The sequence below is a fragment of the Streptopelia decaocto genome (genome assembly GCF_964273445.1).
Source record: "Streptopelia decaocto genome assembly, chromosome: 4".
Lineage (NCBI taxonomy): Eukaryota > Metazoa > Chordata > Aves > Columbiformes > Columbidae > Streptopelia > Streptopelia decaocto.
In genome coordinates this window covers 7,455,347-7,474,018 of record NC_138658.1, presented here as the reverse complement: position 1 = coordinate 7,474,018, position 18,672 = coordinate 7,455,347, and the positions used below count along the sequence as shown (strand labels likewise).

The 18,672-nt window shown below is 38.0% G+C and overlaps 1 protein-coding gene across 1 annotated transcript in view; it reads left to right on the top strand.

The window, feature by feature from the left end:
• Nucleotides 1–18,672, top strand: part of COL25A1 (collagen type XXV alpha 1 chain) — a gene marked incomplete at both ends in the record, with an annotated part of 301,585 nt that overhangs the window by 235,502 nt on the left and 47,411 nt on the right. The window contains 5 exons of the mRNA XM_082050811.1: nucleotides 7,384–7,437; nucleotides 8,970–8,996; nucleotides 11,400–11,444; nucleotides 16,277–16,309; nucleotides 16,474–16,509. Coding sequence (XP_081906937.1) covers nucleotides 7,384–7,437; nucleotides 8,970–8,996; nucleotides 11,400–11,444; nucleotides 16,277–16,309; nucleotides 16,474–16,509 — 195 coding nt within the window. The remainder of the gene's footprint in view (nucleotides 1–7,383; nucleotides 7,438–8,969; nucleotides 8,997–11,399; nucleotides 11,445–16,276; nucleotides 16,310–16,473; nucleotides 16,510–18,672) is intronic.

Sequence of the window (18,672 nt, the reverse complement as noted above, 5' to 3'; positions counted from 1 at the left end):
TAAGAAAATATTATGAAACAAACTTACATTAAGACCTGAGATTATTTCCTTAAGATTTTATGGCTGCATTCAATTGCAGCATGAATGCTAGACAGTACTTGCAAACAGAGATGTCGCTGCTGTAAATGATTTAAGTAATTTTTGTAACCAAAGTATGAGTGAAAACCCACAGGAGATGTACTTTGTAGCATGATTTTCTTTGCATCTGCAGGAAGGTTTAAGAACATTGGGCAGGGAGAAGTTGCAAACCACATTGAATAGAATAGAACTGATGATTCAAATTTTATCCAGGAGCTTTATTTTTAATAGTATCATCGCACAAACTCCAGCCCGAAATCTTCACTCAGATGAGCACAAAAAATGGATATTGATGAAATAAGTCAAATCTGATTAGTAAAGTATTGTTTGGGGAGATGTGAATTTTCTTTTTTAAGCTGCATCTGCAAGGCTGTTACATGGCTGTTTTTAAGAGACCACATAGACTTACCTGCAACCGTGTTTCATGGGGAAAAAAACAAATACGCTACAGCCTTTGGTAAAGAGGAAACACAGACACATCTTTAAATGCTGTTCTATCAACTTCAAATTGTGCTTTAAAAAAGGATCCTAACATTTTAAATTTTTGGTTTCACATTTATTTGATCTATTTTAATATTTATGGCATTTAAAACTTTGAAGTCATTCTTAAATTACTACCTTTTAAGTGAATTGATAAAAAAAAATAAAGACTAAATAACAAGACAAAAACCATACAGATAAAAATGAAATGTGGTTACATTATTTTGGGGGCTTTTTTCACAGTTGCTAGTTGATATTGACTAGCAAGCTCTTCCTTATGTGCAGAAAATGTGCTATTTTCAAATAAGACTAAGCAGATGAAAGTTGAATGTTGGTATCTCTTTTAATAAATAGATAACAAGTTCTGCTAGCTTGAAAATAATGGTAGAAATAAAGCTAAATGGAAGTAGTATTTATCTGAAGTTAGAAAGCATAGTGCAACCTGCGATTCCCATGCTACTATTTTTCTACCAAAAGGACCATTCTTCCAAATTGTATGAGAAAACAGATTCTCAGTGCAATGTGACACAGAAGATCTTGTTGAATGAAGACCAGAGTAGTAATTTTAAGAGTTGGGCTGTACTACCAACTGCTGGCACCCCTGGCTTTACTCATACAGATTCATGTTGATTTGCACAACAGTTGAACTCAACTTGAATGTATAATGCAAGTCATCCCCTTTTGAGAAGCTATGTAGTTAAAAGGCTTTACAAAAGCCTTACTGTCTTGGTAGCCCCTTAAACAGTGAGCTCACTCTGTCAAACAGCAGCATGTGCAGTGCAGCGAGTTCCAAGTTAATATTTTTTCTTAGCTTAAAAGGCAGTGAGTGTTAAGCACATGCTCAAAATTAAGTGTGTGCATGAATGCATTCCTCATCTGGATAATGAAATATCTTTCAGCCGATGAATGTCGACATTGATGTAGCTCTGCTTCTCCTTGAGCAGTTGAATAATACAGTTAGGTCATCTCCATCTTATTTGTGTGTCTGTAATTTTCCTTTTCCTTTCCCTTCACCTCTTCTTTAATTGAAATTGGAAGCTGGATTATGGGAGACGATTGACGAGTCTGACCAATAGGTCTGGGAATGAGATCATGAATTCTGAATGCACTTAGAACAATTTTCTAATCCCTTAACATATGAACCGCTTCTCTTAGACAGTCTCTAGGTATTAGAATAAGTGTAATTTTACACAACCCACATGTTTTTGCAGGACTGTCAACTAGCAGATTTTTCTTCTGTCAAGAATAGTAGCAAAATCATTGACATAAAAACGTCACACTTTTTTTTCTTGTTGGCCAAATCCAATGAAACATTACATGTAGTTTTGCATGGGCATTTACATTCCTTGTTTAGTCCTACATTTGGGAAACCATAGCCACATTCTGCTTATCTTGTTGAGAACAGTAACTGGAAAGGAGCTGCCTAATAATACCTGCAGTTAGAGAGTGTTGTCCCTGGGATGGACAGAAACCTTCTGAGATAGCATGGAGAGTCCTTCTGAGTGCTGCCTTTCCTTTGCAGTCTGTTGTGCAGTCCACCCTGTAGCAGGTCACTTCCTAGCAAGATGCTACAGGAGATAACCTTCCCTATTTCCTGACAAGATGTTCTCAGGCACTCTAATAGAACAAAAAAGGTCCATACCTACATGGAGACGTGAGGTTACAGTGATCTAGGGATATCAGATCCTTACACAATCATGTCAAATTGGCCACAAAGGGGTTCTTGGAAAGTTCAGCTGTGCAAGTATAGAATACATATTCTGGTATTCGTTAAGTGATGCTGACTTGATAAGGACTCCCACTGACTGCAGCAAGAACACAAGGAAGAAAGAGGACATTCCCTAAGTAAGGATTCCATTTGGCCTGAAGGAATCCAGTTTCTGGAGTCTGTGCAACTAGGTCTCTTTGTTTTAAATAGGAGTTTGTCTGGAGTGCATAAACTCCTCACTCTGTTTCTTCTGTGGTATGCTTTTTCTTACTTAGTACTTGGTTGGTTGTTTTGGGGTTTCGTGGGTTTTTTTTTTGTAAGGGCGTATTGAGAACAGAATGTGTAGTCAGGAGATGATCTCTTCATTTAGAATCATCTCAGTAGTTTGACAACAGCAATTTAGTAGATCTCAGAAGAATTTCCCTTCTTCCCAGTAGGCTTTGAGTCTGGGTGTGCATATTTCTTGTTACGTTCTTCAGGCTTTTTATTACTCTAACTCACATGTCTTTTTGCATTAGTGTGTACTGTACTATGTAGGGGACACATTTCAAAAGTAGTATTATCACATTGCTTTAGACAAATGAGGAAGGGTATGCATCAACCAGCATTTTTTTCAAATAAAGATGTATAAAGGAAGAAAACATCATTAAGTATAGTTCACAAATTCTCAGACAGGTTTGCAGGCCAGCCGAGTTGTGTTGAAGAGCCTTTCCACCTAATTTCAGCTGGTGAGTGGGCCAGGAGAGATTTCCAGTTCTTAAGCAAACAATTTGACGTTACTTTAGAGGGGGGTGAACAGCAAGTTGAAAGAAAGTAATTCAACCCTGGTTTGAAATTGAAATCACAGTTACAGGTCTGAGAAACCACTTTTTTCCCCTTCTGTCCTCGTTTATGTATTTTAGAGTAAAATTAGACTGGATTAGGTTTGGGGGCCTCTTGTGTTTCCTTATCCTTAAAATTGATTACATTCTAGTGAATGAAAAATATAGCAATCCTGACAGGCTTTCTCAGGGTGAGTTGGATATCAACCAGCTGGTGTAGACAGAGTTACACGTCTCACCAAAACCAAACCTATTTCAGAACAGCAGCCTCCAGGCTGTTTTTATGTTACAAACAAGAAAAGCTGGGGCCTCCAGCCACATTATTTTTAGTGGATTAATTCTGGGTATGAAGGTCTATGCCTCCAGAGCACAGAGCACGCCGGTAAGGAGAAGCACGCTTTCAACTGCCTTGACTATTTTGGTATGAACTCTGGTGGGCGATACATTTCCAGACCTATTCTGAAGCAGGTTTTATGAGTTTGCATTAACAGATTTTTCTCATATTGGCAGCTGAGCCCAAGCAGCGCTCTATACATTTGAGTGCTCATCAAATTCAGATTCACTTCAGTGTAAGCATTAAGAGCTGCCCCTATCAGGAGAGTATCTGAGGAAATTACTACACTTATTTACTGAGCAAGGTGCTGAAGGATGTTCTTTGCCCAAATACAGGAAAGACAGTCTGCTGATGTTAATACAGTTATACAGTTAATACAGGCTGGAGAGTGCCAGCACTTGAACAGACGTGTTTTGTAGTTCTGTCCAAAGGAATATCCTCCTGGTTATTCTTTGAATTATCTGAAACTCCTGCACTGAATAGCTGGGTTGGGCATATTCTTTTTGACAGGTTAGCATTTTGTTTGCCCTGGCAATTGATATTCATTGGAAGAAAAATCCAAACATTACTGAGCCTCAAAGCATATTGTTGAAGCCAGTCATGGAAATTATCAGAAAGTTTTGAATAGCTAATTGTGATCTTCTACATAACTTGCCTAGTCACACCTTCACATCACAGTGTATTGATGGAACAGTCTTCTTGGTAATTCATTATAGAAGTGACAGCAACTGCTGTCTGCTGCTGCTTTTGAGAATCCAAAGTGCCTGTCAGTACATTTGGGGTTAACATGTGGAACTTAAATGGCACGAGTGACAGCTCCTCATCCACAGTTTAGCTCCTGTTAAAGCCTTTCCTGTTATTGGCAGCAAAAACAACATTAAAGCACATCTGTTTGAAAATACAACTTCATTATTCCACTGATGGGGACCCTGCGATTTCTCTATAGCATATAAACAACAGCAAAAATATTCTGATGTGTCTGCAGCATTCTTCTGTGAAAGCTGTCATCAAAGAAATTACTGGAACATTTATACTCCTGCTGAGTTAAACTGCTTGATTTTGGGTAAGTGAAGGAACAATAGCACATTTGCTGGAAATTTTGATTTCCACCATTCCAAGACCATTTGTGAATTCAGCCAACTGTGTCTGAACAATGTGAATGGTGGTGGTGAATAACTGGGACTTAAATACTTCCAAAGCTTCTAATGGTGGTGTTCTTTTCTGCCATAGACAAGAAGCTAGAGAATTACCTTATAGTAATACATAGTTTTTACATTAATTTGGGAAAAAGCAGCTTTTCTAGCATTTTCTAATATTTTACAGCTTACTTGTGTAGCAGGTCATGTCATGAAAATGAAATCCTTCTTTTGAGAGTGGTCCAGTTACTTAGAGGAAAGATAAAACAACTCATTATGAAACAGGAGTTAAAGGCTACCTAAAGAGCATTTTTGATGCAATATTTGCAGATTTATATACAGGTTTTCGCTGTCGGTGCTATTAAGAGAGACACAACATGAGTTGAGAAAGACATGAACCATGGCCTGATGAATGTAAAAGTATGTGAGATTAAGGATCTAGTTTTATAGCTTCTTTCATTTTACCAAGTTGAAAAGTAGTCTGATTGAAATTATTGCATCTCAGATGGCACTGTTGAATGGCTGATTTTCGCTTGCATACATCACTCCTAGAACAGCAGTGTAACTGTCTGCAGCCTTTTAAAGGACAGCTATTCTTTTTGTTCATCTCCAAAACACTAACCTGTGTGGCTGAAACATCCTCACCCAGCATTTTGTGCTCCAGTTTTAATATACACTTTGATGAATAAATAAATAAAAGTAAATAAATGGAAGGAAAGTAATTAACCGTACTTCTAGTGCTATAAATGAGACTGTTGGTATGAATAGGGACATGTTTAGGTGGCAGCCTGAGGTTTTCATTTTTTCCAAAGAAAATAAGATAATTCTTTTGTCCCATTTTGCAGTCACCTCTTTGTCACAGCAGTAGCTCTCTGCATCCATAACACTGATGTGTAAACCTATGAAGAAAGGGCACACTCGGGACTTCAACCCTTTGATTAAACACATAAGCCCCTGAAGTCTCAGCCGACAGCAGCTGTTTTGAAATGAAGGGGACAGAAACAAACTCATTTGGGGTGTGGGGATGAGGAGAAACAAGTGTATATTTGTTGGTCCCTTCTGCTTCATTTTGTCAACTGGCAGTTTTCTTGAAGTGCCTTTTAACTCAATCCTTTAGGACACTTACACCTAATCTCAAGTCAGCTTCAAATCCTTACCACTCATACATCAAATGCCTGTGCTACTACATCAGCCTTAAAGCTACTGCAGTACAAGGGAGCTTTGAAAAAGGGCTGGCTCAAATGGCTATTTAATTCCCTGTGAGTTTAATGGTACCCAACACTTTCTCTGGTTTGGAAAATACCTCACTAGTGTTTTGCTAGAACCTTGCTGGTTTTGTTTTATATTTTGAAATAGGTCAACTCTCGATGAAATAAAAATGTAATTGATGATCCTGTTACCTAATTTAGAAATACAATGGAGCTCGCTTTCATGGAGAATTGGAGTTTTCATATCTATTATTAAAATATGACTGTGGAAGAAGAAGTCCCTTCTTAATGGAAGGCTTTTATGGAAAATTGGAAGATACATGTTGTTGCATTTGGAACAAGCCTTATCCTAACTCCTCTGTAACTTCCGAGTAGAGGGTTGGCTCATCATGTCTACCAAGTTTGAATACTGTAGGAAAATTGTCCACTGAGATTCTGATATGAATTACTATTTCTAATCTGATTACTGTATTAGTTATTCTATTTAGCTTTTCCACATTTTAATACATTTATATAACCATTTGCTGTAGGCTTTTTCAAATCTTTTTTTGGATGTTATTTTAATGTGCTTTGCCACCCCAGAAATGCAATGCAGTTGTGTACATGAGGGTTACCAAAGGCAAGTACTGTGAAATGGAGACATACTTCTGCAGAAGGTTTTACATAATCAGCCATCACCCCCAGTTGTTTTACAGAAAAGCCCAGCCATTGCTTTATCATTTTAGCTAAAATAAATAACATCTGTATTTTTCGGGGAAATAAAAACTAGGAAATGTCTTTAAGGGTTTGCTTGTTTGGGGTTTTATCATTGTTGTGGGTTTTTTTGTCTGATTGTTGTTTGTTGGTTTTGTTTGTGGTTTTTTTTTTTGTTTGATGGGGGGGTTGTTTTTCAAATTTGTGGGGAAAAAAGAAGTTTGTAAATTATTGTTATTTGTTGAATGACTTATGAAAATTATTTATGACTCCTTGAACTGTAGAAGAATATATATGCTAGTCATTAAACATACCTAAAATTTAGGTCATTGATGTAATGCTGAAAATTTTAAAGTCTCTTAAATCTTCTTTTCAGCCAGTAGTATAAGAGTAAAAAATGGACAAGTAAGGTATATTTAAAAATTAAAAAGCTGCCTATTCTTCCAAACGCTTCAATTTGTGGAATGGGCCCTTCTCATTTTTCTTCATTATCTGCTTTCCACATGAGACCAGAAGCACAAATGTCAAAATCATTTAAGATAAGCCTTTCTTGTACTCTTTCTAAGTTGTAAAGAAGAGGAAGGCATTTGTAGTCTCGCTGGGAAGACTATGCTTTTAAGCTTAATTGGCCAGCTTTCCAGCATCAGAAGTTACAGTGCTGTTTTTTGTTTAGTTTGACACCTGTGTATTTCCACCACCTTCAGTAGAATTATTTCTTATCTATACAGGAGTTAGAGTTAACCCATGTTAACTGATAAAATAAGGCATTTCAGTGCCCAAGTGTGGGATACATATTCACAGAGTCTTTAAACTTTGTTTATGATGAGAAAGTAAGGGAAATACTGTTAATATACTCCATCACCTCTTTCTTAACCCTATCTTTTGTTTTGTTTTATTTTATTTTGTTTTGTTTTGTTTTGTTTAGGGTGAACCTGGTTTGCCTGGCATAGCAGGAGAGAAAGGAGAAGCAGGGCTCAAGGTTGGTATTGAAAATGGATTAAAAACAGAAGCACATGGTACATGTGTGCATGTATAGACGACAGTCATGCTTTCCAACTTGGGTTTATATTCTGGCTGGCTTTTAATGATCTGTTCCCTCCAGTGATCAGTGCTGTAAGAGGCTTTACACATTTCACCGTGAAGAAGCATATTCTTCTGCTGTACATGTATAATTCCAGACAGTGGCACTGATGCGTATACATCCACTGCCAAATGAACGCAATACGTCTGCAAGTGTTTGGGAATTTGGGGACCTTTTTAGAAAGGCTTTGTTTATGTGCCTTACAATGTGTTTCAGGCTTCTTTTCAAGAACTACTGTGGTCAATTCTTTGACAAATGTCAGGGTTAAGTCTTGAGGGCTGATCCTGCTATTATGGAAGTTAGCAACAAGTCTCATTAGAAGCATGCCTCGGCCTGTATGTGTTACGTCAGAATGGCTCCTGGCACTTATTTTATTGTTAAATAATTTGTTCTGCTGTTTTAATATTGAACAAGTGAAATAGAACATAAAGCTTAGGAGAACTTCGTTTAAGAGAAAGCTTGACATGTTTAAGATGATGGGATCTGTGGGCCTCTTGGAATGGGTAATGCTAAATTCTAATCCCATCAGCTGTGAGCGTGCATCTTTGGAGCACATGTGCTCCTCAGCTGATTCTGTGCATCATGCTGCTGCTGACAGACACAGGACACGCTCTTTACATTTACTGACTGGCTGCTTGTCCGTCAGGAATGAACACAAACCATTTGGGAGCATGACCTTTTCTTACTTTGTATACAGAAAAAGCCAAATTATGGCAGTTGATGCTTAATTCGTATTCACAGCTGCAGTCTTTGGGTTGCCTAGCGACCGCCAGCCATCAAAAGGGGCAAAAATGAGCCAGAGTGCAGTTTTGAGCCAGAAATACAGAGATGAGTTGTCAGGGTCACACTGGTGTGCAAAAGTGCATTTGCCATTGAGACAGTTTCTCAAAAAAATAATGGCTTTAAGATATCTTTTTGTTACAGAGCATGTAAGGAGCATCGAAGGTTTTTTGCTCTGAATCAGTTATGGATTGGTGAAGACACTCAAGGCATTTTCTCTCTCCTGAGGAGCCTTCTAAGACATTTAAAGAATCATAAAACTTTTCTCTCACATTCAGCCTTTGGATTTTTCCTTCATTCATTCCCAAAATAAGGAGAACCAAATGTAGGAGTCACCTAGGTCCTGGCAGGCCACTTCACAGACATATGCCTGTTTTCAGGGTTCAATCTAGAAAAAAGGGTGGAAAAAAGTCTTTACATGCAAATAATTACTCTTTTAACATTATATTTAAGATATATTGTCTGTTGAGTTCTATTGAATTTATGTATTTTAGTGTTTATTGAAGATTTTCTTGTTTGATTCTATCATCTGAGACAATGTCATCAATAGTGACATGTTAGTCATTTACATACTGATGATAGCAATACTAACACTGTTTTTTGCTTGTGTTAGTAACTTACAACTTCTTTGCTCCAATTATTTTCATCAGGGTGACCCTGGAGAAAGAGGAGAAAAGGTGAGACATGCTTCACTTCCTTTCTAGTGGTGTTTCTGTTTTGGAGAATTGCCAATGCACTGATTCAGAGTTTAAAAATAAATAAATGGGGCTACTACCTATAAATTGAACAACATTGTGCAGCCTTTACTAGTGTCAAATAATACCTACTAATGGAAGTTACTGATCTGCAATTACTGCAGTGGGATTAATCACAGGGAGCAGTGGTCATGTGTTAAAGGCTGCACAGTTCAGCAACTGTGCAAGTAGTCCTAATTGTGAACAGTCTCAGAAATATAGGAGCCTGTCTGAATCAGCAAAACATCCACACATTTCTCACAACTTGGTTTCAATGCTCCGTCACCTGTGCAGAGTAAAACAATTAGGTAACAGAGTGGTACATGATATATGGCTTACCAGCACTGCACATAGTAGAAGTGTAGTCCTGTGTTCTTGCTTGGGTCAGCTCAAGTAAGAGCAAGAGAACCTGCCCCAGTGATCTTAGGCTATAGACTGTCTGGAGAGGCATTGGCAGCACAAATGATACACTAAGGGTGCTCAAATTGGCAGTGAGTTAGTGAGGAGTTCCTTCTCTGACATCCACAGTCATGCCAGGACAAGATGTGGGGGCAGAACAAGCTCCACATGGCAAAACAGGGTGTAATTCTGCCCTTCCAGGGAAAGGGGCCAGTAGGAGCATTCGTATGAGAGCGAGTACACACTGAGTGAAGTCAAGCTTCTGCTTCTGTACAAGGGCAGCTTCAGAAATGATGTAAGCCTTATTTTGAGTAGGAATCTGTACATAGACTCATCTTCTGCGAGTACAGAGACATGTTTTTTTAAAAGTAAGTTGCTTATACTCAAGAGCAATTTGCTCTTGAGAAATGTTTGCCCATGTCTGCAGTTGCAATTGAATTTCACTTCCAAATCTGTGTAAATCCATGTAATAGAAGCTGCAAACATGCTTTGCACAGGCAGCTCATTTCACATTTTCAAATGCACATCATAAAAATAATCCAGGGGAATCTTGAAAGCATTTATCCCACATGTAGAAGTACGTAATTGTGAATCTCTTTTCATTAAATCATTACTTTTGTTAACATAATGTTATTGAAGTACTTCAGTAATCCTTTGTTTTCAGATACAAAGGGAATAATTAAAAATTTTAACACATGCTGAATTTCCCTTCCTTAAAATATTGATATTTTTCCATTATCAGTCTTTGTCTTTTCCTAAAATATGTAATTATAAATGCCCTCAATATGCTTTATCATGTCAAATGAACTTAGAATGACATTCTTAACATGTTTCACGTTTCCATGTTTCATCAAGCCCTTAATTAAAGTGCTGCTAGATTGTTCACTAGTTCCCATTTTGTCAGTGACTGTGATATATAATGTGGTCTCTGCTGTAAGTCCTCTGAACGGAATTTTACATTGAGGTTTTCAGAGCAATATGACAGATACTGAGTATTGTTATTTGAATACTACTCCTGGTTATCTGACCAAGACATACTAGAAAGTTTTTTAGCCTGCCTAGACACAACTTCTATCAATATTTTTGGCATTTTAAATATTTCTCACACTTTACATGAATCTCAAGTCCCAAAAAAATTTTTGGCCAACAGTGTCATCTATAATGAAGACTTTTTGGTGTAATCTAGGATGTGGCTGTATTAATATACAGGGAAACTGGCTCTTTTTATAGATAAATCTTTTGATATGTTCCTTTACAAAGCTGTTGCTAAAGTAGGAAGTGTCTACCCAGCCATGAAAAAGTGTTATCTGAACATCACTTTTTTAACAATAAAAAAATGCATAGAGTTTATGTAGAAATAACTATGGTTTAGGTCGCTCCTTGCAGAAGTGGCATTCAGTAAAATTCTTCTAGTTCATGAATCCTTCATGGAATTCAGACTCAGAGAGTATATGCCATAAATTGTTTGAGAATCCTAATTAAAAAGTATTGGAATTGTGTATCTGTCACCTGTATATGATTAGCTGTATTTAGGTGACTTCCTCTGTTAGAAAAAACAATAACAACAACAACAAAACAAAACAACCAAGCAAACAAAAAAACCTTATACCTACTATTTAAAGATATTGAATCATTATGAAATGATTGTTTCATTGCTAAACCACAATGAACTAGGGAAGGCTGTAGATTATACTGACAGAAAGATAGTTATTTGATAGTTTGTGGGTTTTTTTGAGTACCCGTGAAAGGGTTTGGAGTTATATTGAAGACTGCATTAAGGCAACAGAAATAGTAGCTATATAACCCATGCTTCCTGACCATGTCATAGAGAGACTGACTACTTGATTAGCAAAATTAGCTTGCTAATCATGTTGGAATGCTGACTCTTCTCTGTGTGTTGTGTGCTTACACAAAAACATTAAAATATAATCTATATTTTAATTATAGGGTGATGCTGGAGAAAATGGACTGAAGGGTGACACAGGAGAAAAGGTATTATTAGTGGAGAATAAAATGTGTGGTTTAGGTATGCTTACAGTATAACCAGCTAATGAAAATGATAATTTGATCAAAAGAAAAATGCATTTTAAAAATGTTTTGGTTTTGTATAAATGTGGAATAATTTGACTGTGTTCATTTCTATGAACAGCAGAAGAAATGTCATTGTTCTGTCCAATTAAGCATAAAATTCCTGACCTTATACAGCAGCAGCTTTATTGCAGGATACATCAGCATGTCTCTAATTAGCACTCCTCTCTGCTGAAATTTGCATCACACAGAAACTTTGGCTGCAAGGTGCCAGTCTGTTGTAACTAAATCTGTTGAATTATAGCCATTTCTGACACATCCTTTTATGTTTCACCTTCTGTGTTCCACTCAAAGAAAGGACCGAACCAATATGGGACAGAAAATACAATAGGTAACTTCCCTTCAAATTTCCAGCTGGACAACTGAGAGCTGAAGACAAAAAACTACATTTAAAGTTTTTTTGCCAATTGCACCAGCAATAACCTTACTTGATACCTTGTTAGTTCGTTGTTGCAAAGTACCAATTTGTTGTAGAAGTCACTAAAGGGTAGATACTGTCAACATTTTATTTTACTTAGTTTTGATTTATTTTATGTGAGACTCTTACTGTATCATTAAAAAATAAAGTTAACTTGAGGTTTTTAAATGTGCTTTACTTAGACAAGTCATAGTCTTTAGCAGTCAGAGCAAAGCCTGTGTTGCACAGAAAGAAGGGTCAGTCATAATGATCTCTTCTGGCCATCACTTTGGAACTCATATGCTTCTCAAAACATTCATTTTAGTGACTGCACTTGGGCAGAATCATAACTTCTCATACCACTATATGTGTAATTACTTAACCAACTCACCTCAGTTAGTGCAAGGAGAAATTTATGATGGATGTATCAGCCTGGTAAGGAACGCATACAAATCTCTCAGGTCCTGTCATTTGGATACAGTAAAGCCATGCTTTTAAGAGCACAAGAATTTTACAGGCCATATTCTAAAATCTGTAATTAAAGATAGATATTAGATCTAGGATTAGTCAAGTTATTTGATTTCCAGAGTTCATTTAAATAATCCTTCATCTTCAATCATGCTTTTATTAACCCAGATGAAAGTCTTCAGAACCTTATTTAGTTACTTACACAATGTGTGCTGGTAACATCATCTTGATCCACTTTTATGTGACTCAAGAATACAATCTCTGAGCAAGTATGAGATTGTTGTTCAGATAGATAGTCCTGCAGCAAGCAAATGTGAAGTTTATAGTCTCTCTGGGAAGCCCAGTGCAGTTTCACCTGTTGTTTTTCTACTTATCAACTGTGAGAGCAAATTTGCATCCACTAGAATGTCCGTGCTGCACCGTGGTCCACAGGGCACAAACTGCCTTGCTTGGGATTTTAAGGAAAGAAAAAGGTCTCTCTCTTTTGCAGTGGGAAATCCTTCATCCCCAAGTATAATGTTTTAAATATTTCTGTGTGAGCTGTCAACAGTTTGGTAGTCTAGTTTGGATCAACTTGTGGAAAATATAGGTCATCAGGAGACTTCTTATATTGCTGTGTCTGAATAAATTTTATTAAATTTGCTGAACTTCATAATACAGAACTCTCCCATCGCTTCCAACTTTCATATGTTTCAGAAGTGGGATGGTGACATGGGAATATATTCTGTGTGGAGTGAGTTGCTTTAAGCATAACAAGCTAGAATCCACCACATGAATTTTTACAACAGAGTGAGCAGAACTAGGACTTGGGTGACTTTCACTGTTTCTCCTCCATTTTTCCTGCCTGTAAGACCATCTGCCATCCAGGAGAAAACAAAAAATCCAGATCTTATAGGAGAGCTGCAGCTTAAAGTTTCTGATAGATAGCTCTGCAAACAGCGCTTTGTAGGGAGCTTAGACGGGTGGTTTTTGATAGATAATTTAGCAGTGAACATTAAATTTGGTGTCAATACATTTGTACACACTTAACAAGGATTGTATTCTTTCCTGCTCTTCAGTATAGGAGGAAGTTTTTGCTGTATGATCGTTATGTATAATTGCAGCATGAATTTGCTCAGCAATCACCAATCATATAAGTGTTAGAGGAAATCAAAATTGCCATTGCAGCCATGTTTAATTAACATGTTCACAAGGGTTTCTTCTGTATTTTTTTATTTGTATTTTTTCTGTATTGTGTCTGCACTTTCTCTAATGGTATCCTGATCATCTTAAGGAGGCAGTTAAGCTTACCTTGACTGTAAACCCTGCTATAACAAAGCATTTCAAAGTACCTCATTAGCATTCCTTCTGTTTTCCACTGGATGCTTTCTATTGGGAAGATTAACATAAAAAAACTATGTCTGTTGTCTTCAAAGAAGCAGATGAAATTGAGTTCCAGCAAATTTCACAGGCAGCCTTTTTGATGCATTATGCTTATACATATCTTCTATTATAGCTTTTCCCTATCACACAACCTGTGCCTTGTACTTGGGTAGCTCTGAGAATCTTGTGGCACATGTTACATTATGGAATTTCACTACCAGCGGAGTTCTGAAAGTTTTTGTCAGCTGAACACCTGTGGGGAGGAGTACGAGACCTATTAAGGCTCAGTTTTTAAAGATTGTTTTTAAGAGAGGTGCTGGAAGTATTGTTTAGAGATGAGAAAAACATGGTACCCATCCAGTTCTCAGGTGTCCCACCACATGCACATACAAATCCTTCCTGCTCTGCAAACAAGCTGCTAATTTTATGTAAGCAAATGCAGAGACCACTGCACTAGATCATAATGCTACACATCTGTTTAAGAGATTTAATTAGTAGTTCACAAAACTTAAAAACATTTCTTTACCAGCTTAAATAATGTTTTGGTGAGATAAATACTAAATTTTTATTTGTATGGTGAGAGGGAGACATCAGGTGACAACAGTTTCAGACTTGGTTGAGAAATGGGTTCCTGTTTGTCCAGTTAATGTAGCTTCGTTTTCTGAACTTTTGTACCCACTGGCTCTTAGAAATACAGACTTGAGTGCCTGGTTCTTGACCAGTGACTTAAGCAAGAAACCACCTTGGTTGGGTTGTCCCACTTTGAAGAGAGTGTCAGTGCCATACTTGAGTTCTTGGCTCTACTCTTCTACTGTAGCCTTGATCCCTAGAAACTACTGAGTATTTTCATTCTGTGTGCATGTTCCTCTGCCAGTTTCTTCATTTCCAAACCGACTCATCAGAACTTGGTGTACCATATTTTTTTCTTTAATCCCATTTTAATTTTCCTTCTTGCATGAAGATGGATTATAAATACTTTCTGTCTTATCTTTCCCATATCCATCATTATCCCTTAAAAGGCTTAACTGCTGAATGTCTCTTACCAGTTGCTTTGCCACTTTATAGCTATAAAAAGTCATCAAGGCTTTGCAGTTGTACATGCTTGTAAGGGATATCAGCAGTATCACTCATGCACGTCTATCAAAATGAGGCATCTCAGGTTTCCAGACATGAATCAGCCCTTCATAAAACTGATTTTTGTTTTTTTCTTCACACAAGAGTGAGCTGCAGTAACTGTGTAGAGGAAATCTATTCCAGTTCTTCAGTGAGCATATTACCTCGTACCATTTAATTTATGAGACTATTACCAAAAAGACCCTATACCCAAGCCAACTTTAAAACTACAGCATTCACAGAACGCTTCCTCCAGCTACACCAAACCATCAGGAATGTGTATCCCCCCCCTTTGTGTTTTAATGCAAAGAATATTAAACATTGAAACTCTGCTTAAACGTGTTCAGAGTGGATTACAGTACTGTCTCCTATGATATCTATGTAAATCACTAGCAGGCAGTTAGGGAGGTTGAAGTTGCTGCTGATTTATTTTGAATAACGAATAATGAGACAGTTCTTTAAATATAAGCACTCTAGCCATCTTCAACAACATGTAGTCTGACTAGTAAACTTTTCATTAATTTAGTTTTTTTCATTTTTGTTTGGTGCGTCATTTAAGGGGAAAAAAAATGCAGTAAGTGAGTATCCAGGAATTTTAAGGATCCTGTGGCAATTGTACAAAATTGTGAGCTAACAGCTTCCTTGGCCAGGTCACTCACCAATGCTCTGCCCTTGTGCATATTATCACCTGTCAAATGCAGTCAGCCCAGCAAAACACAGGCAAATGGTTCTAAATGGTAGATGCCTCCTTAGAACAGAGACCTTTCCTGAATATGTAAATTACTATAGCTCTCTCGTCCAGTAAAGTATAACACTGAACTGCATTAAACTATTAGTTTAAATATGCTGAACTGCTGTGGAAATAGAGCTATGACCTGTCCTGATGGTAATAAGCACATGGGTCACTGGAGGTAACCTTCATTAGAACAAAAAGCTTTGTTGCTTGAGACCTGACACTTGCCATCTGTAGAATCAGGTCAAAAAGATTGCTCATAATCTTTGTAAATGGCAGTAAATTATTTTTAATGTATATCGGCAATTTAGAAATGTCAAAGTAAGTCCCATCTTCTGGCTTTATGGAGTACATTTATACAAAATCTGCAATTATTCCATCTGAATTATTAGTTGTGAAATTTGAGGTTAAGTATTATGCTGTTTGGATGAGTAAAAAGAAATCTCTGTGCATGTTCTTGAAAACAATACTGTTCCTGTTCTGAATCACACTGATTTAATTCATTGGGTAAACTCCCATGCAGCAACACAGACAACAGGTAATCTTACTATACAGTTATTTTGCTGGGTAGTCTTGCTATACTCTTGCATGTTTTGTTATATTCGTTTCTTGAAAAACTTTATATATAATAAATGTGATTGTTTCTTGTGGATTTTGTGATAGGGTGACCCTGGTTCTTCTGCTGCAGGAATTAAGGTAATTCGGTTTTAAAACAGTTGTACAGGGAGAAGAGGGGTGTTTTGTCTGTGTTACTTTGTAGTGTCACGGACATTTCGGGTATCATCAATGTCATGGTTTTCCCCAGTTTCATTTTTAATTCATTTTGACAGATCTCATGTCATTCACCTCTTTTCTTTTAGGGTGAACCCGGTGAATCTGGACGGCCTGGACAAAAGGTATATGTTGGAAATGTTCATTTTTTTTTTTCCTCCCTGTTGGATTTGTGATAAACCATGTTACACAGATGTTACAAGTGGCACTTACCCTTACTAGAATGAGTCCAAAGCAGTTACAATTTAACAGCCCAAGGCCTGTACACATTTGGTGTATGATCATTTTGTATTTTAAAAAAGCACAGGAATGATGATACTAATTAGCATGAAAAGCAATATTAGAATAACCCATCTCCTCTTCTAGCTACAGCGCATTTCTTGCATTGAAAGCTTACCCAACTGCAGCTGGTGAGGATAACAAAGAATGGCTCTGCTCCTTGAGTGATTGCAAGTTAACCCTGCACGTTTGACTGAATATTAACCTTCAGACTACAGTACCTTATTACATCTCATTAGGAAGACAATAAATATTGACTAGAAACCCTTTCACATATACCTGTAAGGGGAATCAAACTGTCAGAGGCATGTGGCATGTTTAGAAGGACACAGAACAGGTAATACTGCCGTGTTCTTCCTTCCAGGGGAAGAAATTCCCCTGGGTGCTGTGTAGCCAAGGCTGCTTTTGCAAGTGAAGGTCCAGCAGGAGCTGTAATGACTCTGTGCTGTATGAGGCCCTCTGAAGCTGGGGAATTTCCTCTTTGAATCCATAGTACAACAAACACAGTGAATGCTGTGCCTTCAGCTGCCTTTCATGAGAGCAGGACGCAGGTCCTGCTGGAAAAGCTGCTGAAAGGGCAAAGAGACAATGAGGCAACCAGGTTTTTACTTTGCAGTGCTTGCAAATGTGCCTTCGGCACCATTCTTGCCTCTCGTAATGGTGAAAATTACCCACTGCTACTGGAGTGGAGCAGAGTCCAGCTGAGCTAGTAGATATTCCAGACAGACAGGCAAGAGCTAAAAACCTATCTAGTGAATAGCAGTACAACTGTTTTCTAATAGTCAACAGCTTTTGGTGACAAAGCAAACCCCAAAACACATGAGGAAAGGAAAAAGAGAAGGGAAAAGGGAAAAGGGAAAAGGGAAAAGGGAAAAGGGAAAAGGGAAAAGGGAAAAGGGAAAAGGGAAAAGGGAAAAGGGAAAAGGGAAAAGGGAAAAGGGAAAAGGGAAAAGGGAAAAGGGAAAAGGGAAAAGGGAAAAGGGAAAAGGGAAAAGGGGAAGGGAAGGGAAGGGAAGGGAAGGGAAGGGAAGGGAAGGGAAGGGAAGGGAAGGAAAGGAAAGGAAAGGAAAGGAAAGGAAAGGAAAGGAAAGGAAAGGAAAGGAAAGGAAAGGAAAGGAAGGGAAAGGAAGGGAAAGGAAGGGAAAGGAAGGGAAAGGAAGGGAAAGGAAGGGAAAGGAAGGGAAAGGAAAGGAAAGGAAAGGAAAGGAAAGGAAAGGAAAGGAAAGGAAAGGAAAGGAAAGGAAAGGATTTTTGTTTGAGAAGTTATAACTGTCATCAGTTATAGCAGACTAAATAAAAACTAGTATTGTTGTAAATGCAGTTCTTTGGTAAAATGTAGGTTTAATTAGGAAAGGTAATCAAAGTAGTTTAAAGCTATCTAATCCACAGAATCACTCAGCATATGCATTCTGCAGTTTATGCTCTGCCTGGGTAAAAACACACTTAAGAGCCTGTTGAGATTCACACTCTCAATAGCTGGCTGCCATGGAGGCAAAACTGGCAGTGATTTAGGAGCAGGCTCCCGGATCTCAGTCCCCGGGCACTCAGGTTTGGCCTCTTTAGGTAACACAGATAAGTGAGGTGTATGTAGTCCAGGCTTTCTGTAGTCTCAGCTTGTTCACACCAAAGGGGGCTTAATGTGTTCTTTCCACTTCCCCTCCCAGAATGCCACATTCATGTCCCCAGGCCAGCAGCCCCCATAATGGGCTCACTCGGAGCAGAGTGCCACCTCCAGCCAGGTGTCCCATGTCTGCTGCTCTGCTCCCTGCTCAGAAGGGACTTGTTCACCACACCAGAGGTTGTAGAGGACCCTTTTTTCAACTGGAGGCACATCTCTGCCCTCTATGTCATCTCAATACTTTTTCCCGTACTGTGCCCCAGTCCTTTTTTCTTCCTGTGTCTCCCCTGCTTCCTTATATTTTACTTCTTCTTCATCTTCCAGTTATTCCTTATCCATCTTCTAAGGACAGATGAATATTGAGCTGCCTGCCTGAATATTATTTACATGA